This window comes from Neoarius graeffei, chromosome 15, assembly GCF_027579695.1.
Source record: "Neoarius graeffei isolate fNeoGra1 chromosome 15, fNeoGra1.pri, whole genome shotgun sequence".
Classification (NCBI taxonomy): domain Eukaryota; kingdom Metazoa; phylum Chordata; class Actinopteri; order Siluriformes; family Ariidae; genus Neoarius; species Neoarius graeffei.
The window spans coordinates 5,903,015-5,915,436 of record NC_083583.1 but is presented as its reverse complement, the minus strand read 5'-3'; the positions used below and the strand labels follow the sequence as shown (position 1 = coordinate 5,915,436).

The following is a 12,422-nucleotide window of genomic DNA, read 5'->3' as shown; positions in this document are numbered from 1 at the left end:
TTATGAACGTAAATACAATCTTGGGCATATATTATGTTATGCAAGTTATTGTTTTAATGAGAATTCAACGTCGTAGATGCCGCAGTTTGGGGAGAGAATTTTAGGGGAAGCTCGGCTTCCCTTGTTGTCTCTGAGAAATCGCCCCTGATCTGGAGGATCCTAGGACAGTGTGTTTTGGTAAACTGGGATGTATGGATGCTGTCAGTCCCCACTCGCTTGCTCACTCGAGTTTGTTGACGGTGTAGTGGCTGCTGCTTTATGTCCCGGGGCTCCGTCATGCCTGTGTTACCTTCTGGCTCTCCCCTTTTAGTTATGCTGTCATAGTTAGTTGCCGGAGTCCCTGCTTGCACTCAGTGCAATATGTATACTGTTCCTACTTATTCAGGTGACATTGGGCATACCTAACAACCTGTGTTTTCTCTCTCTCTCCCCCAAATCTGCCCCTCTGAGTTACATGTTGGTCCTGGGGTCGAGATGCTGAACCTCTTCTGCTCCTCAGACCTGCCTGATCCATCCTGGTGCCGTGTCTGGTTGGAGTCTCATCGCATCGCTCCTGTGGAGGACGGCCCCATGAGGACAGTTGGGGGTCACGCCTGGAGGACGCTCTGGACTCTTACAGTAATGCTTTTATGGCTGAGGACTACAGTTAATTTGCTAACTTTAGGACTGCAGTTGTCATGAACAGTTTTGCACTCAAGTTTCCATCAATGAAGAGTTTATAACATCAACGAAACTGACTTCATGTTAAAACTGTTAATATTATAGTCATGTTGTCTGTTATCTCCCAAATGAGGATGGATTCCTTTTGAGTCTGGTTCCTCTCGAGGTTTCTTCCTCATGTCGTCTGAGGGAGTTTTTCCTCGCCACCGTCGCCACAGGCTTGCTCATCGGGATAAAATTAGCTCATGTTTTAAGTCGTTCAAATTCTGTAAAGCTGCTTTGCGACAGTGTTTATTGTTAAACGTGCTATACAAATAAACTTGACTTGACTATCCAGTCACGATAAGGTCATTAACCAACCAATCATTTTTAAACTTGCACTTTCCAGGTATGATTGACTTTTGTTCAACTTCATGTACGTAACTTATTGATGTTTTCTGAAGCGATAAATCTTTTGTGTGAAAATTCAAACTGAATGATGACACTACTGATTGCTGCCAGTTTACAGGTGAAAAGAACATCCGGGACACACAACGGAGATTGGTAACCTTCGGGTTCTGAGCATACACTACCGTTCAAAAGTTTGGGGTCACCCAGACAATTTTGTGTTTTCCATGAAAAGTCACACTTTTATTTCCCACCATAAGTTGTAAAATGAATAGAAAATATAGTCGAGACATTTTTCTGGCCATTTTGAGCATTTAATCGACCCCACAAATGTGATGCTCCAGAAACTCAATCTGCTCAAAGGAAGGTCAGTTTTATAGCTTCTCTAAAGAGCTCAACTGTTTTCAGCTGTGCTAACATGATTGTACAAGGGTTTTCTAATCATCCATTAGCCTTCTGAGGCAATGAGCAAACACATTGTACCATTAGAACACTGGAGTGAGAGTTGCTGGAAATGGGCCTCTATACACCTATGGAGATATTGCACCAAAAACCACACATTTGCAGCTAGAATAGTCATTTACCACATTAGCAATGTATAGAGTGGATTTCTGATTAGTTTAAAGTGATCTTCATTGAAAAGAACAGTGCTTTTCTTTCAAAAATAAGGACATTTCAAAGTGACCCCAAACTTTTGAACGGTAGTGTATACCAACAATTACAGTATCTCATCTCATTATCTCTAGCCGCTTTATCCTTCTACAGGGTCGCAGGCAAGCTGGAGCCTATCCCAGCTGACTACGGGCGAAAGGCGGGGTACACCCTGGACAAGTCGCCAGGTCATCACAGGGCTGACACATAGACACAGACAACCATTCACACTCACATTCACACCTACGCTCAATTTAGAGTCACCAGTTAACCTAACCTGCATGTCTTTGGACTGTGGGGGAAACCGGAGCACCCGGAGGAAACCCACGCGGACACGGGGAGAACATGCAAACTCCACACAGAAAGGCCCTCGCCGGCCCCGGGGCTCGAACCCAGGACCTTCTTGCTGTGAGGCGACAGCGCTAACCACTACACCACCGTGCCGCCCACAATTACAGTATAACTTACGGAAAAGAGTAAAGCCTTGCTCACCTTGCACATGTACATTTAACATCCAATTACACACTGAATGCAAAAACAAAAAAAAGCTTGCAAAAATAAAATTTCCATGACTTTCCATCACCTAATGAAAAATTCCATGATGGAAAACACTATTTATCCAGGATTTCCAGGACACATCCGAACCATGATTTTACAAATATTCAGTGTGAAATCAGCTGCTTCTAAATCAATTTTCTACAAATCCAGAATAATTTAAAATAAAAAAAGGCGTTCCAATACTTTTGGCCTCCCAGAAAGGTGTATTGTTATCAAGCATCAATAATGATTTTATAATCGCACGCTGAATCTGAAGGGGGGCCTAAAGTTTCCTACCTCGAATTATCATGAACCTTGGGAATTTTACTGCTTAAAATAAAACAAGACCATTTTCGTTCTCCCCGTTTACTGTGCCAGATAGCAGGAAATGGAAATTCTGACTTTAAGCCCCAAACGCGACCAGAGTGACATGAAAACAGGAAACTTTGCACTGAGAAGAGGGAAGTGAAACGATGGCCTCTGACGAGCGACGTGAGCCTTGCTGTTCACACTGAAATAACCCGATAACCCGTCCTTTAATGTTCCTTAATGTTCTGATGCGTGTACAGCTGCTTAAACAGCTTCTCCAAAGGAGAGCATCCGTATCTGAGGGAGGCGTTTTTCATGAACCGAAAACTCAGCGTGAGCTCCAATCCCTCAGCTCGCATCTGGTGTTTGTCTGCGTTTCTCTGACATGAAATGAGAGACGCCAGAGGAGAAATGTCATTAAAATCCTCCAGAACACGTCGCGTTCAATAATTACAAAAATCAACTGTGCAGGAAAATAAACTGTTTGATATTTTTAGTGCCTGAAAATGACTCAAAAAAAAATTCTCAAACCGGTATTTATAGGTACAGCAGTACCTATAAATATACATGAGTACGCAAATTCCCCAACCCATTCCTTTCTTCCTGCAATAATATTCCAAACAGCGTAATATCGTGAACATGGGCTGATTTAACTACACAGAAAGCTAACTGCTATTAAAAGTCGTCAGACTATAATGTTACCAGGACGACCATCATGCGTTCCTCCTTAACAAGATTCTTTATGTACCACATCATCATCTGCTCATAATTTGCATAATAGGATGTGACTGGTCCACTTATATTGTGACATCACAAATCAAACGTGTGTAGCTCCGCCCCATATTGGCTTCACTCAGGGTGCGATTTGTCAAAAAACCAGAAGGGGGGATTTTTTTTTTTTTTTTAAATCATGAAACGTCACAAAATTAAGGTAACAATAGGCTAACAGCTCAATAACATCCGATGATATTGTGATAACCTGTGTTGTGTTCTGTTACTTGTTGAGTTTCTTATGTTGTTATATGCCTTTTAGGGGAACTGGGGGGTGGAGTTTAGGTGTGGGTGCGCGACAGTGAGCGCGGGGGGTTGGCGCTGTTTATGGGGTGTTAGGAAGCGTGAGTTGTGGCTAAAACAGCAACTCCTTGTTAAATACTTGTTAATAAAAATAAAGGACACAGTGTGTGTTAAGAAGTGTCCCTGGTGTTCTTACAATATCAAATGAATAACACTAAATGAAAACGAACACTAAACCAGAGATAGTAAATTCATCTTCCTATCTCTCTGACTAAATACACGAACACTAACACAACAAAGTTCGCATTGCTTGTCGCGTTGCTGTGATGTTTCTCTCCCTCTGGATTAAATGGACAGTGACTCGAAAATCACTAAAATACATGAATACTAAGGCCCAATCCCAATTCTAATTTCTACCCCTACCCCTACCCCTCCCCCTTCCCCTTGGCCCTTCCCCTTGAAACTGAGCTACAAGGGATAGGGCTTGAAATTCAACCCCTACGTATTGGGATAGCCCTTCAACGATCGCATACGTCATCCGTACCTCCGTCAGCGTTTACGTTAGCAAAACGCCACCAAATGCGTCATTGGCTGCGACCAGCCGCTACAGTCAGAGCCAGAGATCTCTGCTGGCAGGGTGTGATTTGTTAACTAACACCACTGAATGGGATATCTTTGGCGCTTCGTGCACCACATCCGACAGAATGAGGTGTCAGAACACTCATGTAAACAATAAAAGCGAGAATAACAGAACAAAACGTACGCAGTCAAGCAACCGAAAACAATACTCACTCCCAAAGCTTTTTAGCAGCAGCTTGGATTTCAGAAATCGCTGCTCATTCTCAGCTCGAAAGCGAATCAAGCGGCGTGTTTCCTCTGGATAACAACTTAAAACACGTAAATAATGGAGAAAATACATTTATGACAATCTTTCGCCGCAGGAACCGCCATCTTTCTGAAATCCGCATGAAATCTCGCTGAAATCCGCATGGCATTGTGGGAAATCACTCAAACCCCTTCGTTCGGAGTCAGCTCCAGGAAAATCTCCGTTTGGAGGGGTACAGAAGCCCTACCCCTTCCCCTACCCCTCCGCGTTAACTGGGATTGGGATACCCCTACCCCTTCACGTGAATGCGCAAAATGGAGGGGAAGGGCCAAGGGGTTGGTCCAAGGGGTGAAATGGGATTCGGCCTAAATGAACAGTTTGCTCTGATGGCGCAGTTCACATTGTGCGCAGCTTTCCGATTTAAACTGTTTTTTTTTCTCATCCTTATACTTCCTGTTTCATGGACTGTAACGGATTTGCTTATTTAGTAATTTTAATACAGAATTTACTTTGAAATTATAATCAGACACTCCAACGCCCCCCCTAAAAAAAAAAAATTGGCCGTGAAAAAGGCGGCATCCGCCAACAGGTGCGCTGTTTGCATCCCTGCAACGCAAAGATATTGTTATTATCTACAATGTATCTATTTGCTGGGGACGTTCGTGAACATCAAAGCTGCCACTTCGGGTCATTTTGAAAGTGAGTGCAATGTAGACCATAGAAAACTCTGTCACAACATGCCTGTCATGTCAACTTTTTTTTTGGTTTGTTTGTTTTATTGATGGGGTTGTCCCCGAGGATTTTTTTTCAGCAGAGATAAAAACCAGAGGGGGGGATGATCCCCACCATCCCCCCCAGCAAATCGCACCCAGGTTTCACTAGATAGTCTAAGTACCACGAACATGAAAAGTTTGTGTTTTAAAATAGAAAAACGTAACAGTTTTGTTTGTTAACTCAAATACATATGTTTCTTCAGAATGCAATTCAAATGCTGAAACAGTGAACTTCGAGAACTTTTCCGGGCGAATTTCAAGACTTCAACATTCCCAAGTCGAGGATTAAACTCGTTTTGTTTGTGTTTATTGAACCCCGATGGAGGATTTCAGGTTGAATCCGAGATATTTAATGAGAGATAAATACCGCGCCTGATCTCTGTCTGTCTTCTTTCTCTCTCCTCGTGTTCCCACAGCAGCATCTCTTACAGTCCTGACTGCAGTTCAGTTCATAAATCCTGTAAATCCGTAACTGCACATGGAGAACAAGTCAAAGTGAACACAATAGCTAAAATGCTGGACAAAAAAAAAAGTGATTGAAAACTCCAAAACCATGGGCTGACCTGTTTTCTGTTTTCCCTTCCCTGACCAAAAGATCGGTGTGTGAGGTGAGATGAGTGTGAAAACATTCAGTCGAGATCAGCGAGTCTGTTTTTGTAAGAGTGGATGATCCTGTAACATTACTGCTGTCTATGAACTGTGCATTATGGACAAAGACACCGACAGGAGCATTTACTCACAGACAAAGGCAGGGAGTGAAAATAAAGATTAAAGAGACGCACAAAGGACAAGCTCTGTGCCAAATGATGCCCTATTCACGCTCTCACTCATCACCTGGCAGGCGGCGGTCTGGATCCGAACCCAGAAGAGTATTACAGCAGGCTGGAGTTTTCTAAACACGAACCAGCGAGGCCTCTGGAGCAGATAGTCTGTTGCGGTTTATCCAATCATATTACAAACATATTTATGGAATTATTTCGCTCAAAGCGGCTCATCAGACCAGAGAGCTGGAGACATTCGCTTTGACGCAACTGACAACGTGGCTTGTTTAAACATTCTGTCTGTATCTGTGACCTTTTTTTTTTTTTTAAACATTGAATGGACAGACAAGTGTGTGTTTTTCACGGACTGGTTCAAAATTAAAAACAGATGCATCCCATCTGTTCACAGTCCGAGGCACACGTCAAAAGTTAGAAAATATTATTACATTCTTACAGCCATGAGCGAGAGTTAAACGGTAAAAATGTCAGCTTTTTCAGATAAAAAAAAAAAAGAAATAGGCTCAATCAGGCTGGAGCTCATACCAGCCACTGTTGTTGTGCGTGAGTTAGGGTTCAATCCTGTTGTAGGAGTAGCGATTTTCGTGAAATTGCATATGACCTCTGTGTAACCGCATCCATGGCAGGTGGCGCCACCTGGTGAACAATTCTTGTTGGAATATGTCTTTAGAGTCTTCTGAGTGAGTTTCAGTGAAAACGCCCCAGCAGTTTACAAACAGTAGGGTTTAATGCGACGAGTCACCCAAAAAATTTAAAACACCTCTAAAATGTTAAAGCTAGACTGCCTTTCAGATTTTTCAAGTGTAGGTCATAGAAAGAATTTTCCCCGACACCCAATTATTTTTGTCTAGTGGACCAAAACCTACTGAATTTGAATTTTATCATTATTATTTTTTTAATAGAACAATTTATGAATTTAGGGCCATGTGGCCCTAAATTCTCAGCTATTTTTTCCTGCTTCACCATGACCCAATTCAAGATACTACATCATGCATCACATGCTGGGCTTCCCCCGTTCACGCAAGGCATTGTGGGATACAAATCCCCTCAAATTAAATAACTTCCCAGCCACAGAATGGCCTGATATTTTGTGAGATATTACAGAAATAAACATATAAATCACACTGACCACATTTCAGATGGAACTAAATTTCACAGATTTTATGAAATCGAAAGGCCGTCTCGCTTTAAATATGACAGGTGGTGCCACCGTCTTGACAACTTTTATACATAACAACGTGGGGAACATTCCATATGAGTTTGATCAAAATCTGATCACTCCTGTAGGAGGAGTAGCAATTATCGTCAAATTGCACAACACTCCTGTGTACCGTAGCTGCATCCATGGCAGGTGGCGCCACCTGGTGAACAATTTTTGTTGGAATATGTCTTTAGAGTCTTCTGGGTGAGTTTACGTCCCAGCAGTTTACGATGACGAGTCACCCAAAAATTTCAGATGCCCATAAAATCATAAATATGACAGATGGCGCCACCATCTTGACACTTTTTATGCACACCCACCTGGGGAACATTGTATATGAGTTTGATCGAAATCTGATCACTCCTGTAGGAGGAGTAGCGATTTTTGTAAATTGCGAACAGACGATGGACGGACAACGCGCGATCGCATTAGCTCATCCGGCCTGGCCTACGGCAAGTTCTACACGTGTCTCATTATCCTCTATTAATTTGCATATAGGACATGGTTGGTCCACTTATTTTGTGACATCACAAACCATTCGCAAACCTCATGTTTTGCTCCACTGCTGAATCAGTTTTATATCAAGGTACTGGGAAAGTCTGAGTTTTAAAATGTAATACTGCGAGTTCGTTAACTGTTTAACCGTAACACTTGAGTTCGGGGTGAATTTACAAGCAAACCAAACCAAGTGCACTTTTAATGCTTGTTTGGGCTTGTTTCGGGGCGGGGCTCATGATCATAATCATAAGCACAGCTTTTCTTTGACAAAGAAGAATTTCTTCAAAACGATTGTCAAGTTAACTGGCCATCTGAAATTTGAAGTAAATGGACCTACGAATTTTCGTTAAATGGACCCTCCAGCGGATTTATTCTCAAACTTATTTTCACTACAAGTAGTCGCAGATTTCAAAAATCAAACTTTCATTTTTAGAGACCAAATAGCGTTCGAGAAAAATGAATTTTCTTTAAAATGCCAGATGGGCTTGACGTTTGCGATGACGTCATGTAGCGGTGGCTTGGAGCAACTCAGCTGTTTGTATGTTTATGTTTTATATGTTTACATCGTAGTTTTGCTAGTTTTACAAGTATTTTACCGAGTTCATCAGTTTTTAAATAAGTATGCCTCATTGTGTAGCATACAAATGCCACAATGATGAAGCACATGCTGGAACTAGACTGCACTTCCACACAGAAAATGCAAAGTGTGCCTAAAATGAAAATGTCCTATAAAGTGTACTGTTTGCAGGATATGATTTATAGCGCTGTATGAAAACAGAAGTAAGACGTGTTGGCAGGCAAAACAAACCTCGCCCGGTAGCACTTATGATGAACATGAAGGAAGATATCGCGAAAAACTATTTTGACCTTTTTGGTGACCTTGACCTTGATTTTGACCTTGTGTGTGAACATACTTGGCCAATAAACATGGTTCTGATTCTCTGCTGCTCTCAGCCAGTCAGAACACACCGTACTGCTCTCAGCCAGTCAGAACACACCATACTGCTCTCAGCCAATCAGAACACACCGTATTGCTCTCAGCCAGTCAGAACACACCGTACTGCTCTCAGCCAATCAGAACACACCGTATTGCTCTCAGCCAATCAGAACACACCGTACTGCGCGACTGTTACACTCTTACATTCTTAGAGCACGATGACGCAGTGGCTAGCGCCTCTATATGAAGCAGTAGCCACAAAAACCTTGATCTTGACCGGATGACCCTCAAAATGTTGGAGGTTCTATTTGAGACCAATGCCCATCTATCCTGAAAGTTTCATGAAGATTAATCCAGCCATTTTTCCGCAATATCGTTTACAAACAAACAAACCCGACTGAAAACAATACCTCGCTCCCTGGTGGACTCCGTCCCAGGTGAGGTAAAAATCCAGTGCACTGTTTTAAGGGCCTAAAACAAAACCTTGTGGGACACCATATGAGGCTTTCTTAGCTTTTGAAAAACCTCGATTAATGCGACATGGAAAACCAGAAAACGACTGATTCGTCCTTGTTTTTTTCTCCCTAATTTAATTGGTGATGGCCAATTCCCACCCATCAGCCAACGTAAATGCCAATCCCTCTGCTCACATCTGGTGTTGGTCTGTGTTTGAGAGCATATACGATCCTTCCCATCCTGAGAGCACGGCCAATTCTGCTCTCCTGGAGTCTCAGCCACTCCATCATCACCAGGATTCGAACTCCTGATCTCCAGACGATCGAGTGAACTCGTTCCTGTTGCCCCTCGGAAACCCAAACTGTCCTTTTGTTTGCTGTGTGATGGAACAAGACTCCTATTACAGAGCGATGAGCAATCCTGCAATTCTGTTTTCTGATGATGTGCAATCAAAAAATCTAAAAGTTTCGTGACTGTTGCTCTTGCTCGTGAGTCAATACGCCATGTGATGTCATACTGTCAACACCGAGACCTGTATTACATGCATTTTTGTGACAACGTACACTTTGTGATTTTACTATGGACCAGAGAACAATCATCAAATTCTGTTTCAAGCTCAGGGAATCGGCAACGGAGACCCTGGAAATGCTTCAGCAAGCCTACGGCGGTCTGGATGAGCTAAATGAAGTGTTCCGAGTGGCATTTGTACGTCAGGAGAAGAAGAACATCATCCTCCAGTGACCTCTTGCCCGTCTTGAAGTGCAAATGCCACTCAAAACACCTCGCCCGGCTCACTGCTTCATTTCCGTAAGCTCGCTGAAGCATTTCAAGGGTCTCCGTTGCCGATCGCAAATGTTAACCCATTGTGCAAATCGCAAAGGGCGGAGACTAGTGATGGGCTCGACTCATGAAATAAACCGACCTACAGCTTATATATTGCTCAAATGCATGCAAAGTTCTTGCTGTTAGTTTATTTTAATGGTCGCGAGTAACCAACACAAAGCCTGGGGTGCCAATACTTTAATCAGACAACATTGTGAAGTATGAAATGGAGTTAATTATGTGTGATAAGGAAACATGATAAGGAAGCTAAGATATTAAATTATACAACAAAATTGTGTTGTTTCATTATAAAGCCACCACAAACTAAGAGACAATTTCTAGCTCCGCCCACAAGAGACTGTGCAGTTCTCTTGATTCTCTGCAGGAACCGGAACCATATTCCACACTGGTACTTTAGTTACCAATCCAAATCAGTGGCAACACAAGTGTATACTTGTTCATCATGCCATAAATAAAGCACCCCGATGCGCTCTTGGCTCACCGCAAGTCGATGTTCTTGACGTGACTCATCCTCAGCAGGCTGCAGAGCTCCAAGGCTTCGACTCGGTTCCCGGCCATGAGCAGCCGGTCCACAGCGCTGAGCCTCTCCAGCACGGCGGGGATGTGAGGGAACGTGTTGAAGGAGAGCCCGAGACTGCAGAGCTGCACCAGGTCGCCCAACTCATCAGGCAGAGAGCTCAAGTGATTCCCATCCAGAGAGAGAGTCTGCAGACTGGGAGAGAGAAAAACACGCCAAGAACGCTTTCTTCTCAAACGTCAGTCTGTAATTCTGATAAAGGGTTTACTGCCGTATACGTTTTATATGTTATTTTATACATCTTATACATTATTTCACACTGATAAAAAAAAAATACCCAACAAATGGCTGGAGTGTAGACATTTACAAGATCTGGCAACCTGTTTTCACGTTCATATTTAAAAAACAAAACAAAAACAAACCAAAAAAACCCCCAGATGGACTCAATATCTCAACCTCTTCAATTTCTTTCTTTCTTTCTTTCTTTCTTTCTTTCTTTCTTTCTTTCTTTCTTATTTATTTATTATTTAAAATATTTATTTTAAATAAATAAATTTATATATTAATGTAATGTATTAACTAATATAAATGTATATTAGTTTTTCTATGAAAATAAAATAAAATATTTAGAAAAGTAAAAATAAAATAAAACGCTCTACAAGGACATATTTTACGGCTCGCGTTAATCTCTCAATGCCCATAGTATGTTATATAACACATCAAAATATTATTTTATTTAATATTATTTTTAATTTTATGAATTAAAATTTTTTTATTTAATTTTTAATTTAATATTATTTTATTTAATATTATAATATTATTTCAAAATTTAATTTAAAAAATATCACCATTAGACGTGACCTTGTTTTTTTTTTCCTGTCAATATTTGTTTATTTTATATTTTACATTCAAAGACACAGCTGTCAGTATTTGAACAGTATTTTAACACAAAATACTGTTCATTATTTTATTTAAAATATTTATTTATTTATTTACTTTTCAGTCATTTCTTCTCTGGTATTTTTTATATGTATGCATTTTTTGTATTTTTATCCTCCTTGATTGGTTCATATAATTCATCACTTTTGAATATTATTTTGTATATTAGTTTTTCTATGAAAATAAAATATTTAGAAAAATAAAAATAAAATAAAACGCTCTACAAGGACATATTTTACGGCTCGTGTTAATCTCTCAATGCCCATAGTATGTTATATAACACATCAAAATATTATTTTATTTAATATTATTTTTAATTTTATGAATTAAATTTATTTTTTATTTAATTTTTTTATTTAATATTATTTTATTTAATATTATAATATTATTTCAAATTTTTATTTAAAAAATATCACCATTAGACGTGACTTTGGTTTTTTTTTCCTGTCAATATTTGTTTATTTTATATTTTACATTCAAAGACACAGCTGTCAGTATTTGAACAGTATTTTAGCACAAAACTTCATTTATAATAAATCCATTTTTAATCATAATTTTGAAGTTATTTTCAAATATCCATTTTTTTATTAAAAAAAGAAACAGTCAATTTATTTTGCAATTAAAATTAAATTTATTTTCAAACTGTATTTAATCATAAGTAAAAATCTGTAATAAACCAGTGAACAGAGTTACACCTGGAATGAAGCCTGTTTGTCTCGGAATAATAATTTGTTTCTCATAATAATTAGATCATTTTGGAACATCCTAACAAGCATGAATATGCAAATTAGGACACACCCCATGTACTCTTTTCATCCTTAATAGAATAATATGAGGAATATCTGCCAAGTTCACCAGCACGACAGTGAGCTGGCTCACATCACACAGGATGGGATTTCAGTGGGAGAACATCGTCTCAGTGCGCGTCAGTTTCCCTCGGATTTATTAAACAGAAGCCTCGTTAAATGATCTAAGAACTTCCAGAAGTTTCCAGATATCACATCATCTTCCTCCAATAATTTGCATACGAGATGTGATTGGTCCGAGTTAATTCAGTGACATCACCAACAGAGTTCAGACTGCTTAATAATTCTC

At 40.3% G+C, this 12,422-nt stretch overlaps 1 protein-coding gene across 1 annotated transcript in view; it reads right to left on the bottom strand.

Moving 5' to 3' along the window:
• phlpp2 (PH domain and leucine rich repeat protein phosphatase 2) overlaps positions 1-12,422 on the bottom strand; it is a 122,263-nt gene that overhangs the window by 60,186 nt on the left and 49,655 nt on the right. Inside the window, exon 8 of the mRNA XM_060940804.1 lies at positions 10,353-10,583. Within this exon, the coding sequence (XP_060796787.1) occupies positions 10,353-10,583 (231 nt within the window). The remainder of the gene's footprint in view (positions 1-10,352; positions 10,584-12,422) is intronic.